The sequence below is a fragment of the Hylaeus anthracinus genome, unplaced genomic scaffold, assembly GCF_026225885.1.
Source record: "Hylaeus anthracinus isolate JK02 unplaced genomic scaffold, UHH_iyHylAnth1.0_haploid 0, whole genome shotgun sequence".
Classification (NCBI taxonomy): Eukaryota; Metazoa; Arthropoda; class Insecta; order Hymenoptera; family Colletidae; genus Hylaeus; species Hylaeus anthracinus.
In genome coordinates, this window is record NW_026533254.1 from 11213352 (window position 1) to 11236774 (window position 23423).

The 23423-nt window shown below is 41.9% G+C and overlaps 1 protein-coding gene across 3 annotated transcripts in view; it reads right to left on the reverse strand.

Moving 5' to 3' along the window:
• Positions 1-12411: 12411 nt before the first annotated feature.
• The window catches only part of LOC128896358 (acid sphingomyelinase-like phosphodiesterase 3a), a 65535-nt gene continuing 54523 nt past the window's right edge, over positions 12412-23423 (reverse strand). For all 3 annotated transcript variants that reach the window (XM_054159706.1, XM_054159705.1, XM_054159704.1), the window contains 4 exons: positions 19497-19677; positions 16447-16556; positions 16146-16321; positions 12412-14899 (listed from right to left, as the gene is read on the reverse strand). In XM_054159706.1, coding sequence (XP_054015681.1) covers positions 14650-14899; positions 16146-16321; positions 16447-16556; positions 19497-19677 — 717 coding nt within the window. In that variant the 3' untranslated portion in view covers positions 12412-14649. The remainder of the gene's footprint in view (positions 14900-16145; positions 16322-16446; positions 16557-19496; positions 19678-23423) is intronic.

Genomic DNA, 23423 nt, shown 5'->3' on the forward strand with positions numbered 1-23423 from the left:
CTATAGACACTAACCGCAAAACCTACAATACAGGTTACAATTTCGATGTGAACATGTACGCATAGTTGGTAGTGGATGTCTACGAGCAGCCGATAAATTGCAATATTGTGGACAATATGACAGTTTCCATAACACTATGGGTATTAAATTGCAGCCTTGCTTGCGCGGTTATGCTCATCCAACGTCCGCCGTGTTCCGTGATCGCTTTTCGATCGTACTCCGGCCTAGAGGAATTAAAGTGCAACGGAGAGATTACGGGACTAATTATTGGGAAATAAGTTACACGAAACCGTTCACGGGAGGGTCCACAGCCGATCTCGATGGAACTGTGTCGGTAGCAAAGGATGCGGCATATTACTCGGCTAAAGTAGCTCGAATTCACGTCAAGCTGCTATTCGAATTTTCAAGTCTTTAATGTTAGAAACTGTTGGACGTGGAAGAGAGTTTGTTAATTAAACTTTTAATAGAGGATGTTTCGGTTGATTATGGACGTGGTGCAAAGATGGTGCGTAGTGAAATATTTGGGATGGGATCGCGTCTAGTCAAACATTTGGAGCAGGAGTATCTCAAGTTGAATGGGAATGTATTTAATCAGACTCGCGGTGAGATAGTTCAGACACGAGAAATGGGGCAGACTAGTAGTATGGAACAATACATAGATAAACGTGTATAGTTATCACGGCTAAAATAAGAAAAAAGAACGATAAACGTTACCCTCATTTTGTGCAGCACTACAAATCTGCTGAGTTATCAATAAATCAGTGTCTAGACAGACGGATATTTCTTGTTTGTCTAACGATTAATAATTGGCAGGTATTTCATTAATTATAAAAGTATTGTGTCGCCGTGGGTAGCTTGATTATTTGAGAGGGAAAATTCGTGTATTTACAGTTGTGTGGTTAAGTGTTAAAAATAGTATATTGGAATCTGAACAGAATGGTATCAATAATGATTAATCGAGGTTAGGTTTATGAATAATAGTAACTGTATATATAATTCAAATAAACCTATTCAATTTCATTTCAAATGTATGAATTATAAGCCTAAAAACGACTCAAACTCAGACTTGTGATGTTAACCGTTTAGAAAGAAGTTCTTTTTCTTCTTCTTCCTATTATTATTATTACCCAACGTATAAAAACGCGACTAAAATACATACGAAGCCATCACTCAAAGTGTAACTAAACTAGCGTTTATAAAACCTTACCTTGTCGGGTCTCTTAAAATCAGATTTCCCAAGACAAGAGAAAGCCAGAATTTATTTACCATCGCCAAAATTAAGTAACGCGATTATTTCAGGCTTCGTAATGCGTTACGTAGCGAACTTATTGATATTTACTACGGCCTGGCTGAGAGTAATAACATGGCGCGCAACGTGATAGAGGAAAAGCCTGTTTCCAATGTGCAACAGCGATAATGCAGCGAATAATTTCCCTCTCTCTTCACCTTGTTGTAATATATGTAGCGCGTGGAAGCGAAAGAAAAGGACGCAGACAATGAGCGTCGTGTAAAAACGTTGGAATATGAATTGGTTGTTTTGTCCCTTTGTATATATGGGAAGCTGGGAGCGAATCGATGGGGCCGATTCGCATTATTAGCGATAAATAATGAACCACGTAGAGAGGAGAAAATTCAAACTCGTTCATTAAGGGCGGCCTTTATATTTTGGGTCGTGTTCCTTTTCCTTGGTACGTGAATTATTAACCGATACCGGACCTTATTTGTTGAGCAACGAATAGTTTGGCGATAAAGTATCGAGGAATTAAAATCGATTATTTCTCCAGGGCAGGAAATTTGCGAAACTCATTTTAAGAGTTTTTCCCTCTTTAACTGCATAATAAGAATTTCTTAACGGAATATCCAATGAGACTGCATAATTCGATCGCGCTCGAACGTTACTGAAACGGAGACATTCGGAATTGAAATTAAGTTACGCTGATTGAAAGGCGTCTGGAGATTCGTTTAACATTGCCAAATTAACTTTTTGCCTGCTAATGAGGATACGCCGTAAAGATTATGAAGTATTGTATTGATTCTGGTGTATATTTAATTACCTCGAAGAGAGTTAACTGACGAAGCAACGAGTGAACGTTCTCGAAGAGGGACGATCCGGAAAGCTGTGATGTAGAATGCCGAGACAACCGACTTACTAAAGATACTACATCAGAAGTGGTATTAAATGAAGTCGATGAAGATTCTTTATAGAAGTAAGTCTTTCCATAAACTTTTCACGTTCGTAGTTTAATCACTTTATTTTATCCTGTTAATATTTATTACCGACCCAGAAACTTCGCAAAAATATTATTACTGCAGCCTTCTTACACCAAAATACATGGACGTTGCTAAATATAAATAAAGTTCAAAATCATAGCTTTAAAAGCGACAAGATACGATACTTTTTAATGAAATTATTAGGTAATAAAATTCTTTTTAAATAAACCTTACGATGAATGGCGTCTGGATTGCAGGATCCGAAAGGTGGAATTCGTACGAAAAAGAACTCAGGCGCTATGTCAATTGCGCGATGGTATCCGACCAGCCGATCGGTGACCTCGGAGGAGAGACGATTTCCAATAAGACTCGGCTAGTCGCCAGCGATTAACATCGAACGAGATTGCATGTGCGGCTAACAGCGCTCAAGCGCCGTAAACATCAGCGATACTCGCGGAAGAGGGTAACTAATCGCTAAAGTGCTCCCCTTTGTGTCGCCTATTTCTTTCAGCGGTAGATAAAACCGCCTGCGACACCGTCTCGTCTCCACAATGAGGAGTCACCAAGACCTTGCCCACGAATCTGCCGCGACACGCCAACAAACGCATCGACACGAAACCCTAGTCGTTCCAGAATGAAAGAAAAACGAACAGACTCGTTGAAACGAAGAAAGAGAGCGGGTGCGGGGAGAAGCCAGAGAGAAACGGGGAAAGAAAATAAGAAAAGAGTCGCGGAAAGTATCGCCACAGTCTGTTCTTGGTGTTCAGTCCTTAAATGAAATTATCGTCGACGATCTACAAAGAAAATTTTATAATAAATGAAAGGTTCAAAGAATCGAACACACGTTGCGGGGGATTTCTTCGTTCGAGAGGAATCAAGACGAATTTACTTTTAGTAGGAAAGGACGTTTCGAAGACAAAGGGTGGCGATACCTAGGCTGTAAGTGGAAGTACAAAGGGCATTTAAAGGTTTTTGGTTGCTGTTGCTACTGCCCATCCCATTTCTTAATTGACAATACGCGATCTCGCGTACCCGATAATTCAAAGAGAAAGAATATAATAATTTTAAATGTTTTATTCGAATTTTGTGTACGTGATTTGATGACGCCGTTCCCGGCTCGTCACGAGCCACATATATCGATACAAAGACAAACGGTTCGGCTCAACGCTTCCGAACGCCGCTGCTACACATCGTTAAAATCGCGAGACATCTTGATTTCGAATAAGGACCTCAACACCACTTTTGCTTGGCGAGGAATGGCGAACGATTTCGTTCAAACGAAGCCCAACGCGACGCGACCTCACCCTGTAATGGAGTTAATATTTTAGCACCACCATGGCGAGAAGTGGGGGACAGCATTACGGTGACGTTTACCCTGAAACGCTTCAGACTCCTCCAGCGAGGGGGAAATGACTAAGGAACTTCCTCGAGGAACAGCCTGGAGGCCTGTGGAACGGGAGTCGCATACATTTCACGCCTGTTTTCGTGACAAACGTTACGCGGAATTCCTCGACACGCGAGAGAACGAGTCGCGGGAAGAACAAAGTTCCTTTTTCCTCGTTGCTTCGTCTAACGTAGTCGGAGGTGGGATACGGACCAGGGAACGGATGTTCGCGAATCTTGCACGGCACGTACGTCAACCGTTATTTCTTTCCAGTGTCCCGAGGACGCGACGACGACGTGCGATTCGCGCCTTCGACAATTTCGACGATCCGTTCCTTTGGCGTCGCCCGCGTCAGACCACGCTCCCGGCGATTCACGTCGCCGGGTGATGAATCTGCGTCGATGAATATTGCCTGACGTCAATGGGCGTCATAACCTACCAACGTCCTTCTCCTCTGATCGAGGTACCAACTGCGATGGGGTTGGATGAAAGTAAAGCGATAAGAAGTAAACCGGGAGACGAAAAAGTTGCAAACCCGATTGGGAGTGAAAAAATCGACAAAGTTGCAAATTAGGAATATCTAACGGTTAAGAAAGTTACGAAACTCAAAAGAATCAACGAAATTCTGGAATGCATAGAAAACTTCCGTGGTTTACCGTTCTCGATTTCTCCACGCGTCATTGCGAACTACGTAACTGAAAATACACGGTTGTCCAATTTCCCGTTTCGTAGACATTTTGAAACGTGTCCCGCACACAGGAGAATTAATCAGCCTAAAAGTTCCGCGAGAAATTCGAATTCCATGGATTTTGTTCGCCTCGCGAAAATAGGGGGAAACGCCTGAAAGGCCTCCATTGGTATTTTTTTTTTTTTTTTTACACTTTCCACTGTAACTTGGCGATAGGATTGATGCGTTGGCGCGGGATTGGAATTGTTGGTCCACGCACGACTGAAAAACTGGCCGTGAAAAATTCACGAGAAATTTTCGTTTTATAGCTTCCGTGGCAGGCCAAAATGAAAAAGGCGCGCGTAGCCACTTTTGGGGATTTTCAGTTTCTCTGGCGAACGATACGGTTCATGGAATTAGCGAAGGATCGATTTCTATTGAAAATCAGTGAATAGAAACAAGGACGCCAGAAGTTATTCGATCGTAGATGAGCAAATCAATAACTGGTGATTAAAAATCAGAGATTCTTTTTCGTTTGATCTTTATAAGAGAAGATAAAGGCAAACTCTATTTTACTTTTCTATGGGTAATTTAATTCCCTTTAAAATGTATTTAAATCATTTTTCAACATTTTTACACGTATCAAATGTATTGTACCAGAAAAACCAGAAACTAACGAAAGTGATTATTTTTCACGAGCCGTACAACATCTAATCAGATTTTGGCAAGTTTCTTTTTTTATTAGAATACCTTCCTATTTTATAGATCACAAAGTCAAAGTGTTATTCCTTATCGCAACTTATGCGTCTCCTTGTTTCTTCGTTCTCGTTGGATGCCTGAGGACACGAGCGTTTCTGTCCCTCATTGAAAGCTCGCAGCGGTGCAGAAATTGTGCGAGCGTAAGCACCGAGTTAGGCGGAAATTTGTTCGACTATGTAGCCCACATTCATCGCACGGTTCATTACAGTCTTTTCAGACTTCCGACGGGTCAGTTCCTGGAGGAAAGTTTGGCAAATTTTTGCGAGCTAAGCTTTTGTTTGCGGGTAAAGAGAAATTGAATTTTAATAATTTTGCGAAAGAATCCTTTATTATCGCGGAAAATGCTACGATTCCGAATAGTTTTGATGAATGAAGAACCATTCTAACCCACCAGGTACCATAATATTATTAGCTTTAAACTTATGGCTGGCTACATTTTATTCAAAAATATTTCACTTAACGAGAACCAGAGGTGAAATGAAAGTAACTTGTTTATTTCGTTTTTTTATTATTGGTTTATCCTCGTGTAATAGTGTGACAAAAGGAATTACGTTAAACAAATGTACGAATGACTCTCACTACTAAACTTCAACAAAAAACTGACGTATAGTACCAGAAAAACCAAATTGAGATAATTGAAGATAAATGGTGAGGACAACATATTCTCTATGTTTAATTTTGCATTGAATTTTATTGTAGTAATCTGCTACAAATTAATTAGATTTCCTGCAATGTTGCACTAATTTCTTCAATTTCGCGTTATTTAGTTTTACGCCCTTTTCCTGTTCGATTGATGATGAGAAATTTCGTATAATATTCGGAATACCAGAAACTTGTTTGTCCACTGCAATGGAATCATTTATGTGTCGATTTACTTTCGGTATTGTCGCGAATTACACGCACTTTATTCAACGCGACGTCAAACGATTCTCCATTTACCAACAGAGGAATTTAAATCACCAATCCAATAGTTGCGTGGACCATATATTTAATGTGTTTTTAACGCGATACGATACGGGCTTTAAATTCGTGTTCGATGTTTAATATCACGTTATGCTTAAATTACGGTCGTCAACATTCGAATTACAATTTTTCCACGTATTTAATGCTTTTGTCGTAATTAAATTTATTTCGTAAATATAGAACATTAAAAATTTATGTCCAAATTATTTTATACGCGGCGTGAGATTTATACTATGTTTAGATTTAATCAACGTCGAAATCAGTATGGGTAAATTTGTAATGCATAAAATGATTGGAAAATCGATTGTATCTTATTGCAAGTACATTCTTTTAAAATGCATAATTAGTTATGCAATGCAGGTTAATAAATTTATGGCATTTTACAAGAGCGAGAGTCTTAAAAATTGTACGAATTCGCATCACAAGCAAACGGATTATTAATTTAATAATTGTCCTGAACATGGTCCTAATAAATCTTTTAAAATTTCTTACCGAACTCGACGATTATTCTGTAGAGTCATGTCGCATCCGACGCTGGGTATAGTTTTCCAGAGTGTGCGCAGCGTCGAGGAACAGCACTTTTAATATCGACGAGTCCGCTGACGAAGGGATGCAAAAGGTGCGCGCTCCTCCCGACAAAGGAACGACGGCCTGTAAAAAGTCCATTCTGCAAAGCGCGAAATGACATCAAGTATCCGCGTTTTACGTCGCTTTGACGGTCCTGCGATACCAAGCACGGCTCAATGACGCCCGCCGAGCGTATAGTCGGCTGTGCTTTACGTTCGTGGACGGCTCTGTAACACATTCTCTTGCATATCGCAATATGGTAGCAACTTGTCGGGTTCAGCAGTCGAATGTGCGTGCGCGCACTCGGATGGGCACACGGTGTATAATCGTGTTCCCGTCGCTGAAACCGATCCGTCCAGGTCGCTGGTGTATCTCACGCCATGTCAGATCGGTTTACGTTGAGAAACAAATAAAGGGAAAATTACACAGAGTTCATTTTTTGGGAAATAATAATTAAGAGGTGCCCGTAGGTTTTCCGTTCTCGCGAAGAAATAAGATGTTTTCATGGTTCTTTCAGTAAATATTCCGAAACTTTTGAGTCATTTTAATTGGGTAAGGTAGACAAATTAATGAAACTTAAATTATATCAACATGCATAATTTCCTGCGAGTAAAAGGAACACTTAAAACTTCTCCAAACGGCACCACAAAATTACCTTGAAGTTATTAAGCTTTCTCAAGAGCAAAAAGCTTAATACTACGACCTAAAAGCAAGGTTAAAATTATGAACAAACATTCATATTTATATTTCTCAACGCCTAGATTAGTTTAGAGCTGATTTTTCCTTCTTCAAGCAAAACCTTGAAAATGAGTTTTCGAGTGCAATTGCAGTATATGCTTTCATCCTATGTACCACGTAGGTTAAAAATGTTCTTCCTTGGTGAATTTTCAGATTGAAAGCAAACTCTGCACTGGCCCCGTGGAGGATTCACAGTGTAATTGCTTGAACGTTACCCCGGGGCCGCCCTCTTGTGCGTCGGATTGATCGATGACGCCAATGACTTTCCTGTCTCCCTCTCTACGCGTTTCGCGCTGTATTATGTCGCTCTAAGTTATGAGCAACGTGTGGCGTTGCGCGGTTCGAGCTTCTGGTGTGTGACAGGCTTCATCGTCAGGTGCGTATCCACACCGTTGCACGCGTGTTGCTGTTCATTATGCTTACTTAAGTATCTATCAAGTACGTCTATTTCAGAATTGCAGCCTGCAAAGGGAAAAACTGCAAATATGTTTGGGACATTGTAAAATATTAATTAAAAAATTTGGAAACGTCAGTTATACGTGTCTTCTGTCAAGTGAACATTTGAGACTGATACCTCGAAGAAAGAATAAAAAATTGTAACGATGTCCAGTTGACTTTTACGTTCAGACTAGAATGCACCCTCTACTCAAAAATGCCAACTAAAGTGTATGACACCTGATATGAAAATAAATTTAAACTATTATCCAGTAAAATAAGAATGATTGAACAGTATCAAGTCTTTGACCACTAGGAATTCAATCATTCACCATGATAATGTCTCAATCCACACGATCAATGTCTTTAGCTCCACTAAACATGCCTCTTCTCCTCATTCTTCTAATTTGGTAATCCAAGAGTATTTTATCGTCTCTAGAATGAAAACGGAGCTTAAAGAGTGGCGATTTAGCACAATTAAGGAGATTTAGGAAGAAACGCGAACTGTGCTGAGCAGTATAAAAAGAATGGACCTTGTAAAGATTCTTCAACAATGGCAGGTTCGCTGGGATCGTTGCATCCACTACCATGGAGCTTACTTTAAAGGGGATGATGGCTACTAGAGTCTCAAATTATCATGTAATCTTTTATGGAACCAATTTGGGGAATTTTCGATACCCTCTTGTACAATACCGTCATGATGCCTTTCGATATACTTTTAATGAACAGTGGCCACACTTTTTGGATTTCGGTACATCTATGATAGCTTCAATTATTGATGCAGTTTGTGGAACATCCTTTAACGAGGTTTTAATTGATCAGGCTAACTGGTGTCTTTATAGAGTCATTTGTAGCTACAATTTTCTGGGCCAGACAATTAATCACAGGTAATAATACCTCCTTGTTTCAGACAAGGTAATGGTAAAAGAACCATTATTAATTCTCAATAAATATTAAAATATTAAACGATTGTTCCTGTGGTTTTTGTTGTTTCGCATATAAAAATCATCATTCTTCCATTTGCAGAGAGGATCCGACGGATCGCGTGACGAACGCAAGACACTTTATATCGAACGGAATGCCGTCCATTATCGTTAATCCTCGTTTGAATTGCAAGGAGCGCCAGCGAAAAGTCGAATGAGAACGGAACGTTGAAAGTGCCCCGCGAGTATGCGAACCGTGAATTAGGCCAGTGATGAAATTCTCTCCCCGTGAGAACGGGCCAGGAGTCCAAAGTTTCAGTCAGGTCGGCTTTACGTTGCACACGTGAGAGGTCCGCTGGCTTTTAGGTTCAGTAGTGGAATATGTCAATTGCCAATTTCATAGTGGCTGTTGAAACGTAATTCAACAGACAGTATGTAGAGCGATTGTCGGATGGGGAGAGCTAGCCTTGAGGACATGTGACGAAATTTATGCTACGAGAATGATAGCGATGTAATTTTTGGGAACTTTAACAGAAAATCCTTTGTATACATTTCTTGAAAATTCAGTGATAATTTGAGCAAGACTTTAGTGGTATTACTAAATGGGAACTGATGTATTCTCAACTCCTAACGTGAAAAGTATGATAACGATGATGTGTCAAGGTATCAAAAGATTGACCGATCTGATTTTAGAGATGGTAGCAGGCCAACCTGACGTTTTAGCGACTGCGATCCTGCTGAAAATTGCCTTCAGAGCTAACGTGACGGTTCCAACGGATCTCCTACTATTGAAACTCCTCCAGAAGGTCTTCAATTGTGCCAAATCCTCCCTCTTCGAGAGTCCTCTTCATTCTAAGAAACACGATCTGCCTATCCTCCTGATTTTACCATCTGTTACTTTTCCATCTCAGCCCCCTTCCTGTCACGAAGAACGACTTCCTAAAAACCCTTTAAACTCCAATCTCCGACCCGTCGTCGGAATATTTTCTTTCGGTTCATTTTCGCTCTCAGATCCTGTCCCACGTCGTCCACGTCACAGTTGCTCACCGATGAAATTCCAGGACGAAACAGTGTAGCATGGAAACGAACTTCGATCGGCTCGATTCGTCGATTTGAGTCACGTGCTCTCATCTTCCGAGCACTTAAGCAAATCTCGATCGGATTCCTCGCGTTTCGCGGAGCCCGATAGCGCGACGTCAGATGAGCAGCTCGTGAATTTTACATATAGCGAGGGGGCGGGATATAGTCGGCTCAAAGTCGAGTCTTTGTCAATAGGAATTTTATTACCGCGTCGCGTATCGGTGTCTACGAACCGAGAGAATCCCCCTCGAAGCACGTAAAATCCGCGCTCGGCAGAAGTACCGTGGGCGCTGTTGCACGGCGTGCAATTAGCGATGGGATCGAGCACCTTTGAAGTAGTGGTCTCGAGTCCTTTGTACGAACTACGAGCGATAGTCCCTCTACTTTCGAGTAGAATCAAACACAAATGGGATTGATTCGTGCCCTTCATCAGAGCTTCGGTAGAAGGAAGTACTTTCGTATAGAAATGGGAACGACGGAGAATTAATGGCACGAGTATCAGTTTGTAAATTATGTTCGATCTCTTTGTTCATTATTGATTACATGAACCATTAACTACAGTTTTATCGAGGGAACAGTAGCTACGCCCGCTGAGAAAGATGCCCCGCGTGGTGCGTAAGACAGATGCGCAGGGGACTAAAGAGGTTTACGGTAGGTACATGTACCATGGCTCTGGGTATTAAAGAGAAAGTTATTCCGAATGGAGCGTCCTTCGATCATTAACAAAGATACACAACAAACGTATCTCTATTAACTGCAACCGAAAGTCGAAGGATTAATATTAAATACATACGAAATATAATATTAAAAATTTTAATATTCAATAAATGTGTGCCTCCATAATTCCTTTTTAATACGATCGTGACAACTTAATTTAAACAATACTATAATTAATCAAATAAAAACTAACTCCTGGGACGAAGATTATATACCTACCTAACTTGCCTCTAATTTCCACCCTTAACCGATACTAGGATAGTATAACGAAATGGAAACCGATTCCCTCCGATACTCGATTCTAATTTATACGCTGGTATCGGAAACATCGATTCGGTATTGCTTCCATCGTTACTGGCGAGCACGCACGAGCCCGAGACATTCAGGAAATCTTCGTTTCCTCGAGTAAAGGCTAGAGTCTCTCTCTTTACGTTGGCGAAATTCTCGCATTTTCCGCTAAATGTCCGTTTCGTGTTAATGAACGACTTATCTTCATATTTGCTGTCACCGCGCCGAGGAAGGCCGGAGCTCGTTTACGGAAGTTGGCTAGCTGCTAACTATAGCAACTACGGAATTAATTGAGACCCCGCCGGTCTATCTTGTTATCCGAGTAAATGCCGGATTCTGGTAACTGCTCATCGGTGTCTGAAAACGAGCCGCGACGAGCGGCCTTGTCTAATTAGAAACGCATGAAGGTAATGGCAAAAGGAAGGGCGAGAACGTAGCCACGACCATTTTTCTCGTAATAGACGGAAGGTATTACGCGCCACGGTTAATTTGAAAAAATGAACAAGGACAGGGGGTACAGTCGCCAGAGGCGGACATATTATTCCAATAATGGTTGACGAATGAAACCAACGCGGAGGAATTTATATATTTATATTCATAAGTTAGTCTGTAGAAGGGATGCAAACATTTTTTTCACAGCTTCTATTGGAAATTCTTTACGTTTCAATTCTTTTTCCATATAATGCTTTAGTGCCTTCTTTGAACACAAAATTAATAAGATTGTCTATTTTTCACCTGACATGGGGAAGAATAATACAATGTAAATTAATTTGTATATAAATTCTTTTAGAATTTACAAGAAAAATCATGTTTAACATCTTAGTGAACACTGTCCGTGATTTTAACGAATGCAAATTAGATAAAAATGTATAAATATAGGAAAAGCGATTAATACTTACGGAAAAGGTGGACAGAAGCATCGCAGGAGGATGAGATCTCATTTGATAGATTCAATTGATCTACAAATGATTGGCGAGTAAATGATACTCGTATTATTCATTGATAAATATTGATTTAATAATGTGTGAAGCTTTTTCCGGCGTAAACACAATTACGCAACACCAAAAATGATATATTCCTCTACAAATACAATTATACAATTATTTCATTACCTCGTAGATGCATTTGTGAGGTTTAGAATTATTCTGAATTTTACTCTACCTTCGAGTTTTTCATGTAAAAATTCGATCTGCATCGCGATTGCTTTTATGTTATTTTCGACACATTTATGAGTTAATTCAATCATCTCTCACGAGTAAAGGGTTTGAAATATTTAACTGAAAACGACAAATGCTGGATGCAACACCAGATGGAACACTTTTGGGATATGAAAAATCCATCAGTTTACGAAATTGTAACGGTAATCGAATAAAGTTCGCGAACGAATGAAAAATGGGACGATATTTCTTCAAAATAGAGGGAATCATAGATATGTATTGCAAAGGATTAGAAAGAAAATAAATGAGAAATACGGACACGGTAAACTCGAGCGATAAAATGTTGTGCAACCAATTTTTCGTACGCCCCAGAGCAACAAATGTTCAACTTACTAAAAAATAGGGTCATCGATTCTAAATGTGAATTCGAACGGTTGATCACTCACTCTACACCCATTCGGGAGGAACCAAGGCAGGAACAACTGTTGACGTGTGACAGGATCAAATAAAGTCTCCACCAGGTACAAATCCATGATTCCTTTATTAAGAAATATTGTATTGTTCCGACAATCGCAAAATCTTGGTACGAATATCATGGCCCTTTAAGCTGTTACGCATCGACGCATACGCCTCGGAGTCGACGACTTCAGCGTCCGTAAAGACGGACCGAAGTCGCGCGACGTCGCCGAACAAGTGTTAGCGACTTTTCGTGGGATCGATTCATTCATTCTCGCGTCGCTGTTATTATATTCTCTCGTGTCAGAACACCGTACACCGAACGTTTAAGAGAAGTAAGTACAACATCAATGATTTTTATTTTTTTTTTTTTTTTTTTTTTTTTAATTATTTTTGCAAAACGATTCCGGTCCGAGGACCCTCGGTCATCCTCTGGTCTCACGGTCGCGCCAGGGCCGTGCTTAGATATTTTGGCGCTCGGGGCAACAATGGAACACGGCCCCCTTCCTCCATTCCCATTTTAGTACATGGAATGTTTCATTTCAATCGGTTTTATAACATTTCTATGACAGTGTACGATAGAGTAGCAAATTCTGAGAATAAAAGTGTTAAGGTATAACTATCCTAAGACTGATATTTTCCGAGATACAGTGGACCGTCGTTAAGCGTCGCGGAGTCAGGAGCGCACGGCGACTCTTACTGACTGGAGGGTGAATTAAAAGAGTAGCTCGGGAACTAAATGAGTTTTAGGATAGACATACTCTAATACTTTTATGCTCAGAATTCGCTACTGCATCTAATCCTGTCATGAAACTTTAGTAATTCTGTAAAAATAGAGAAGTTGAATAGCGCGAAATTAATAAAAGAAAATTAAGTTCCACATGATATCACATAGATTACGTATGAGATTACATCGTATCTCCGTGTTGTGTTATCTTCGCTTACTCCACTATGATTTTTAACCACTCAAATAATAAATGAAATCCGTTAATTTAATTTTTATTACTTTTAATATGCGACGAGATCCAGGGACACGTGCTCTTGCTGCTCCTGCCTCGTCACGGCACCGACAGTAGCGGCGGTAATCTTCGACCCAGTCCGTTGAGCTGTCCGCCGCCACCTGAACGCCGATTGCGCTCGCGATCGTGAAATTTCGCGGCAGCGCTGTCGCGAGATCGCCGTGATCGCTAAGTCCCGCTTCCCACGTGACGCTCGAACCCCAATCGTGCGACTCGACGGGGAAAAGACATAGTTCAGGCATGTCCACGAACCACTCGGGTAGCTCGCTCCCCTTCCACGCGCAGTTGCGGAAAAGCGTAGAACTTAAGTAAGTCCCGTTTCTGCTGGACATTTCGCACGTGAAACGAAATACTACACGCTAATTTTTACAGGAGGCTTTCGCATCGTGCAACGCAGCACCGACTGCCTTCGTGGTACAGCAATGTCTCGGGCAGGGTTGCCACATGTTGACAAGTACGAGGTGAGACTATTCTGTTCCTGAGAGACTGAGGGCCTACATGTGTGTGTATGCTTCAGTGTACGTATATATATATATATAAAGACCTAGCTAGGGTCGTAGAATCCTTTGCCACTCAGGTACAGAATTCTAAATAAAAGAGGATACGAAGGGTGAGCTTATTTTTGGACGCTGCTGTTAATAGCACAGGCCCGATACGAGACATGGCAAATTCAAATACATAATCACATACATCGACACATAGCGTATACTCACAGTGAAGAACTCGAAATAAGACGGTTTTATAAAAAGGTAAGCAGGACACGAATTGTCCTAATCGTAGAACCGCCCACCGATAGCAGGACACGTGGCAACCCTGGTATCGGCTACAGACAAACTTCGTCCCTTCGGATCCGCGATCGGGAGCCATCCACTGTCCACGGGCAATCCTGCTCTCCAGAACCCGTCGTGTCCCATTCGGTACCCTTTCTAGCGTCCAGCTTCCCCATCGGTTGCACCGCATAATTCTCCACCCACGCTTCGCGTATCGATAATCGCCCCGATTCCCGATCGTGTCGCCTTCGTTGCCGTACCATGTCAACGTGATAGAGTGGGGGGAGGTTGCCCAAGCTCGGGGAGCTCGGACATGCCTGACAGACATAAAGACGGACACAGAAGCAAAACGGATCGCTGTGAGCATCGATTCTCTCTCTCTCTCTCGCTCGTTCCCCGATCTAACCCCTCGCGGCGGATATCAACCGATCTTCCGAGGATCGCGCGCGGGTAGGAGCTGCGTTCCGCTCGCTCGCGTCGCAGCTGTCTTCCGTAGCAACCGTCGGCGTCGCAACCTACCGATTTCTGAGCAGTTCCGCGGCGATCAGGACGAGCAGGTGCAGATAGAGGTATAGCGGCGTCGTCGAGGACGCCATGGACGCCAACGGATAAGCGTACGACGAGAAGCACTCGTTGTAGGACTCGGGATTCAACCTGGTGACCGTGCAGTAGTGATGAAGGGCGCAGGCTCCGTTCAGGGGGCCCCCGCATCCCCAGACCTGGCCGACCTCTCGCGACAGTGACACCGTGTTGGCGGCGTAGTACCTGCGAGGAACCGCGGAAAGATAATCAGTCGTGGCTACCCCTGGGCAGACGCCAGTCGCGCGGAAGCGTATCGGGACAGCCATTAGCATCGTAATGGCGCGATTGCGTTGAAAAGGGTAGACAGTTATCAGCGCCGACCGGCTTGGAATTATCATGCCCAGGTAATTACTCGAGAAATATGGAAATTATTAATCCCCGGCGCTGCCAGGGCCAGGGTGGGAAGCAGGAGGGGGGTGTGGCTGTCTCACGCAATCGCCGCATCGGATCATGTAAATGCGGTCGTACGGTGTCGGGCACTTTGCCACCCTGCAGGGGGTACAGGTGCGACGTTGCAGGCGTAACTTTGTCACGAGCAATTTGCGTCAGTCGTCCGTTAGCGAGCTACGGGGTCAGGGATCTTTCAAGGTTCTTCGCGCGGGGGTCTACCGCTTGTTGTGCCAGGTCCTCCCGTAGGTAATGCGATTATGCAGGGGCGGTGTATGGTAATCTCTGCGCGCAATTATCTCCCGATCTAACGAGGGAGGTGATTGAAACCTTCCTTTTCCTTTCCACGTACACCACGGACGGAGAATCGTACTGGGATTTAGATTTATTTTCGATAGGGGGAAGGTTTTTGGATGGAGTGGAGAATTTAGAGACACTTTTGGTGATTTGTTCGGGTTTGAAGCTTATTCAACCGTTTCAGTGGTTGACAGATGTGGAATCATAAAATTTCAATTTAAATTAAAAGTGTACATACAGTCACTTCCATAAGTATTCGTACCCTCGACATTACTTTCTGACCCCCTAATAAATGCGTGTACATATAATAAATTTAATCATGTACATATCCATAACGAAACATTTGTTTGGGAATATTATGCTTACCATTCAATTTAGACAAATGTGTTCAATAGAGATAGAGGGTACGCATAGGTATGGGACTGACTGTATATACAAAAACGCCCCAGTATAAACGTTACGAAAGTACCACCCCTCGTATTTTAACCCACTAGTCTGAATCTAAAATCCGTACGAAAGAAACCAGCGAACACTCCACACGTGGTTAAGCGTAGAACGGTCGTGTTCCAATTTTTCACGTCGCAACCTGCTCCAAACCAGAAGTCAAATACAGATGATCGATGATCCCCGTCCCCGATACGATCGTGGTCACGCCCGCGCCCTCTCCGTTCCTCGTTCCACGACCCCCGTCCTACTCAACGGGACTGGTGTAAATTTGTCAGTACACGTGTAATCCCTTATGTACCTGACGAAAGCGTTATCATTCGACTGCGTCAATCGTTCGGCCAAGTCGTGAAGAGTATTCGGCGTTATTTCCTGAAGCTCGTAGTAGTCGAGCATGGAGTACTCGGCTATCCAGTTTGCCTTCCCATTTTTATTCGCTTCCGGCAGATCCAGGTAGTACTGCGTATAATCGAGGACCTGAATACGACAGAACCAGGGTGATCGTATATATTCACGTGCTCTTTCAATCGGGACGTCGCATAAATAGACGGTCACAGACGGACGAACGATATGGACGCTAGTAGAGGCAGTGTTCGACCTACCTGGCCGGTACTAGTTTCGAACTTGTACAGTCTCACACCGGGATTGTTGGGCCCTCCAGGCGTGCTGGGCGATATACTGGGCGCCATCATTATCCAAGACACCGGTTGACCTGGCGGCACGAATAACGTTTACACGATCACAATCGATTCTACGAATTCCTATTATCTGCGCGAGTCTAATCGTAAGACAGTGGTTGGCAGACTCTTGTGAAGGAAATCGTGGGTTGTTCGTGGTTTTTGACGGGATATCGTGAAGTTGAATTTGTTTGCGGAAGGAGGTACGTTAAGGAACTTGACCTTTAGCACTCGAGGCCTTTCTTTTTGGTATCTACCAGCAACTCGAGATGCATTCTGTTCGCAGTATATGTATCTAGCAAATATTCTAAAGATGTTATATTAAAAAAAAAGATAATTGAGTCTCTAAGGCGTTTTACCCATTTTTCATGAATGCATTCTTACAAGTGCGTACTTTCACTCAGTTCCGTTCTAATGCTATAGGTATCGGTCGTAAAAATAGTAGGCGGTTTTTAATGCGCATCAAACACGTACCGTGACCAATAAGGGAGCTTGTAAAACGAAAGGAATGTATTCCTCCGGCGAACGGCACACGCAGGGAATTTATTGATTATCGTTCTTGGCTTTTGCCGTTTTCCGAAGAAGTACGTGGAAAAATATGAGTCGATCGTGCGGAACTCTATGCTCTCGCGAAACATCGTGAAATTTATCATCGACCGTTTATTGTCGCTATCACATGTTAAACATTAACAAATTTTACGCGAAATCGCATGGAATTGGTGATACATTTTGGTTCACATTAAAATACCTATTTATCGTAACGATTCGATTTCTTTTTCAAGTTTACGATTATTCTAATCGAAATAATGTCATATTCGGTTGTGCGATATTGCGATGGTCGTTTTCAGCCTCTGATAGATTCAATCTCTCGACGAATATATTTCTACAAATGGAAGCAACGTTTTCCATAATACGTACGAGTGTGCGAGATGATTCCTGGAAGTGGGACGAGTTATAGCTACGTTCTAAGTGAAAATAAAAAAAAAAAAAAATTGGTAGCGGTGAAATATTGCGTGGTTTAATGAAATCTATCCTCCTCTGACAACCCATATTTCACAAACGCAGCAGTGCACCGGCAAAATCCAATTGCAATTTTCCCTTAATACGATTTTTTTTTTTTTTTTTTTTTTACGTAAATCAATTCCTTTCACCATCTCGCGTAAAGGTAGTATTCGAATGAAAATATCGAATACGTGTTATCCTATAATTTCGGTTTACTTTTACACGTAGAAACGATTGCTTTGGTTTCTGTAATTTTAATCAATATGCCAGGCGAAATGTAAGACTTGCTCGTAGCTCGTTTAAAAATATTTATGAATATTATCCTCAAAATGAAAAACTTCTTTCTTAACCGTTTCCTGTTTAATAGAATCGACACCGAATAATAGTGAAATTTATGTTATTGCATCCTTATTAGACGCTATGTACACGAATAACGCTCATTATTCGAGTCAAATTACTTCACAGATGGGAGACAAATCTGTCAGGTAAATTCTAGAATTTGTATTGTGCCAAATGTTCGCTGCAAATGATGCTACTCGTAGCCCCATGACTTAATAAAATTTCGCGCACAGCGTAACCAAATAATAAACCATAGCGAACGTTCGAAGTAGTTTGGATATCTTCCAATCTGGTTTCCCGTTATGGCGTTACGGAAGCATTGCTCTTGGCGACGTTCTCCTAATGCGGGACACTTCCTTGCGCTCGTTCTAACGTTATTGTAACGTATCTGCGCATTAAAATTCCTCGATGAATATCAACGAGAGATATTCGTGATACTAAACTTTCGATTTATGATAATTTGATTCGGATTAGATTTTAAAATAGCATTTTAACTGCACATTGGTTCTGGATACACTCTATTTTCCAGGATATCATCTGACGCGGTAAATTTGGTGATAAATATTACATAATTTGCGTAACGAAAACGATGAGTAAATGGAAAATATATAGAATCTAAGTAACTATTAATGTAAATTTTTATTTGACCATGAAAATAAAGCGATCGAACGTCTGAAAATTTGCAAATTAAAATATAGCATTCAAGCATTGATATGTTCCAGAGGATCCTCACTGCAAGGTCCCGTAATTACTAATTTCAGATGACACCAATTCTCCTCACGCAACAAAGTGCTCTACAAAAGTTTGCTTTACCCACGTTTAAAGATACGCGAGTAATTGCCTACCCCGTAGTTAATGTATTTTATAGATTTTGCCGTCACACATAACACCGATAACGTTTTACAATAGAACCGAGCCACGCGGTTTTCTGCGTTCCTTTGTATCCGAAATAGGGCACGTTTGTACTCAGCCAATACTCCCCGTATCGCTAAAAAGCCTGGAATAACGACTACGTTTCAATCTGCCAATGGCAAACTTGCAACCAAACAAAGCGGTCCGCGCAAAATGGGTCGCCAAGTACCGCGAAACGATTATTCACAACTTTCCACAAACGTTTATTGATCCAACCTAAGAACTATCCTGTTTAGGTACTTTGTTGAGGTTACTTTTTGACTTTACAGAGAAACCATCCCTTATATCCACTCATCTCGTTTCACTTGTACTCGTACGACCCTTAAGGCGTCACAGAACGTTTCATAATGAAAAATAACCCTTTTCCGGAAAAAGTAAAATTTCAATCTCACCAATAAACAGATATAAAAGTTAAATTTTATAATGCAATACAACGAAATATCATTGACTCTGCAATAATGTTGAGTAACTTTTAAAGTAGTAATTATTTCCGCATATAAAGATCTGCGGACCTATTTCCAAGGATGAATGAACGTACGAGCAAAATTACTAATTTGAATAGCTTACAGTAACTTACAAAAAAAAAAAAAAAAAAAAAAATTATTCCAGAGCCCAGGAGACACTTATTCTGCGAGAGAATCCCAAAGTGTAAAAGGCTAAGAGAGCAGAAACGCATCGATTGGCCGTGTTTGGTTACAAGAAGGGAAGTGATCGTGAAGTACCTGTGTCGCCGTAAACCACACGGTAGGTATCAGAGTGCCAGTGACCGAAGAACTGCCCTCGAATGATGTCCGCGTTGGAACTAACCAGGCGAAGGTACTTGGCGTTGTGCGTCTCGCTGAGGACTAAGGCGCCGCTCTCGCGTTCGTCGACTCCTGGTGGCGTGTGACCCACGATGTAGACCTGCAACAAACGCGTGGAGAGTCTTTTAACCTGACGCTGCGAGCTCTTGAAAAGTGGAGAAAAAAACATGTGTCCCCTATGGAAGGTGTCAACACTTTACCTACAGCCCTATTTGAGCGGAAATAGCAGCTATTTAGGGGGGCAGGCTGTCAGGAGTATAGGGGATTGTTCACAAAAGCTTGCTGCGTTTGAATGAAACTCAGAAGGAGAACTTTCTGTGTCAGTAGGTGCAGCAAAGACTTGGAATTTATAGATTTGAATACTTTCTGACTGCACCAGTTGACTGTTCGATTCTGAATTTTTGTTAACCCTTTGCACTCGAGTCCTTTCTTTCTGGTATCTACCAGCAACTCGAGATGCTTTCTTAGCATTCTAATGCCACGAATGCTAAACTTAGATTAACTTCGAAAATGTAGCCCTGATATGTGATCGCAAACTAATCTAAAACATAAAAGTCAGGTCACTTTTACCTCACCAACAATAATTTCATTGACACTTCGAGTTCCAAAGAAATTAAACCCAAACGACCGTTGTCGCTGAATGATATACTACGTCAAACCTAATGGTCAGCTCTCGAGCGCAATGGGTTAATCCTAACTGGCGAGCCCACTTAACCGGTTACTATCGTTCCATACGTGGTGTATACTTCCATCAGATCAATCATAGATACGTTGATAGAACTGCAGTACGGTGAGCTGAATTATGTGGCGCTATAGATTTGTTAAGACACGTGATATGTTACGCAGAGTGATTCTAGAAACTGGGACAAGCTGTAGCTCCAGCTTAAGCGAGGACAGTTTTGCTTGGGTTAAAGCCTCTATTATCTTATGGTGCTATTTGTGCCCTAGGTGTGTCGTTGAACTTTAATTTTTAATAGAACTGTGTCATTTTTTTAACGTAAGTCTATTATGTCATAGATCACTCTGTTTTCCTTCGTTTATTGTCTACCTATAGTTTGGGCTAGTTACCAGTCGACATTTCAGTGTCCCACTGTCTTCAATACCTATTATTTTTATGACTTCGGTATAATTTCTCTCGAAACTTTGCAAATCTCGGCACCTTTGGTGATAGTTGATGGCTATCATAGATCCGCTGTCAGCCTATATTCGTTTAAAGTGGGGCTATAGTCTAGACCAGTTAGTAGTCATAGCTTCACTGCAAAGTCTCAGGTAAATACACAAATCTCAGCACTCCCATGCACTGGATTATTCGTTGCTATAACCGAATGTCGTCTTCGAGATGATACAACAGTCAATATAATTATAAATTTCATCTGTCAGCTACCCCTAGCGCCCAATAAATTATACGATGAAACGTCCATAGTCGCGAAACAAACGCCATAGTTCAGCGTTTCTGGACGGCAAACGATGCAGTTACAACGCTGATGAAACGATGGAACACACCTCGAAGAGGAGGCCGCCTACGCCCGAAAGCCTCGAACAGTGCGCACTGCGTAAACTCGAGTTGCGAAATCCTCGGGGACCACGGTGAAAGGGCATTAGAGATTCATGAAAATCGTATCAAGCTTATTTGGCTCTGTACAGTAGGGGCAGATATTGTGCAAACAGTTAATCTGAAAATGCACGCAGAACCCTCTCTGTAGCGATGACGAAAGCGTCCAGAGGGAACATGAAATTCCCATCAGGATGCTAAGTGCTGTTATGTAAGAGTCGCCTGGTTTTCCGAATTTTGGTCGTCATCGAATGTCAATTTTGACGTTTGCCACGATGGAAAGTGCGGTGTGCATCATCCAGAATTCGATTCGGGATGTTGGTAGTATCCTTGATAGAAAGTCGTATTACTGAGAAGCGCATCTAATTCAAGGATGATTAGAAGGATTTGAAGGATGATGAAAAACTAACTAGGTACTCTATTTAGGTATTAGAGAGACCAGAAAGTAATGTCGTTTCTTTTACATTACATTCAAACAAATAAACTTATAACAACATTTTATTTTTGATCATATATATAATCGTCCTTGTTATCAACAACCTTTTGATAAAAATCAATTAGTACACAATCGAACTATTCGAAAAACGTTCTACGTGGGTTAGTCACGTGCGTCTTGATTACGCAGACACGTCGAGCAGCGCGAATTGAGATGTAAAACCCGAGCAGCGTCTGCTATAACGTTGAACTCTCTCGTTAGCATGCGTAGACGGAACAACGTAATCCTTATCCAAGCCGCGACATTGATTCAGAATGCGAGTCTCCGGTACAAGGAGGCACGTGGCAGTTAATCGGGCACGTTTGCGAAATTAGACGCAACTCTTGGTGATCTTGCTCTACACGGCTCGACTCGTGCCGGCTGGTTGCGTTTCATTCAAGGATAAGGACGCGAAGGGATGATGGATCCAATAGTGACAAAACATGCAGTTAAATCGGAGGAATAATTAATTCCAAATCAAGAGTGAAGTTAAATATCCATTAATAATTTATCTTTATAATTCTAACTGCTTCGTTAACTGCTTTGCGTTATTCTCCATATAAAAATGAATCGATGTTAATAAATAAATTACACTATTTTATCGAGTACTTCGGAAGCACTTACGAAACTCTCGATAGCCAGCGAAATTTTCAGTTGGCAATGAAACGGATGTAGTACGACACTCGGAAAATGTCCGAGAGGGAGCGAAGGCGAGCAAGGTTAACTGCATGAAAAGTAAAATCGACGGGAAGAGTAACGGAAGAGGGACAAAAGGAGAAGAGCAAAATAGAGACAGTTAAGTGCCGCGGGAGAAGAGACAACAAAGGATGACGTTTCCATGCAAAAATAAAGAAGAACTGGAGGCAGCGAGAACGGGCTGGAGGAGTCGGAAAGAATCAAGGAATAAAGAAGGAAAAGGTACACGGGAACTGTGCTGCAAAAGAAAAAGCGTCCGTCCCCGCTGGAGAGAAGAAAGGGAATGGTGGCGGGAGAGGGGGGGGGGGGTGGGAAGGGGGGAAGGGGGGAAGGGGGGGAGAGCGTTATCGGACGGATAAAGAAAAGCTCGTTAAGCTGATAAGAGAAAAACGGGGGAAAAAGTCCTTTTCCATTCACACGGAGATTCTTTCTGAACGAATTGCGCCGCTGGGAAAAAGTGGGTTTCTTTAAACGGCGAATATCGTCGATCGGGCACCGGGGAGCGAAAGTTTGTCCGCCAAAAGAGATAGGTGTTACGCAGTTCGGTTCCACCCGATATTGTGGACACGTTGTTCGTTCCTATCGCGTGGCACTTCGTCGACCGCAGAAGTTTTACGCGTTTTCATATACCTTGGCACGTGGATATAGCGGTGCCCCGCTATATGCAAAGTTTCGTTCCGGTTATATGCGAAAAAACGTATACCCACATTCGGCTCGAGCGACCTCGCACAGTGGGAACAAATAACACGAACTTTAAAGAAAGTGGATCATTGGAAGAACTGATTTTATTTTTCCTGCTGACTTGGTGTTTTATTATATTCTGTACGCGTTTTATTTAATATAATTTTTTTCGTAACAGGAGTGGACCTCGTTAAATAAAATTAATTTTCGATTTTTTATATTGAAGCAAACTTTACTTTATATTAGACAATCTTTATACCAATTTGAAATACTTATATATCCCTGGAACAATACACTATCGTTCCAACGTGTCAAATTACACATTCGTTCGCACTATTCTTAAGAACGAAACCATGCCGCTTCCTTTCTCGGTTTCGCGCGTATATTGCACCTTTAAAGGACTTCCTCTCCGCTCGAATATATTGGTCCCGTTCGCCTCGAA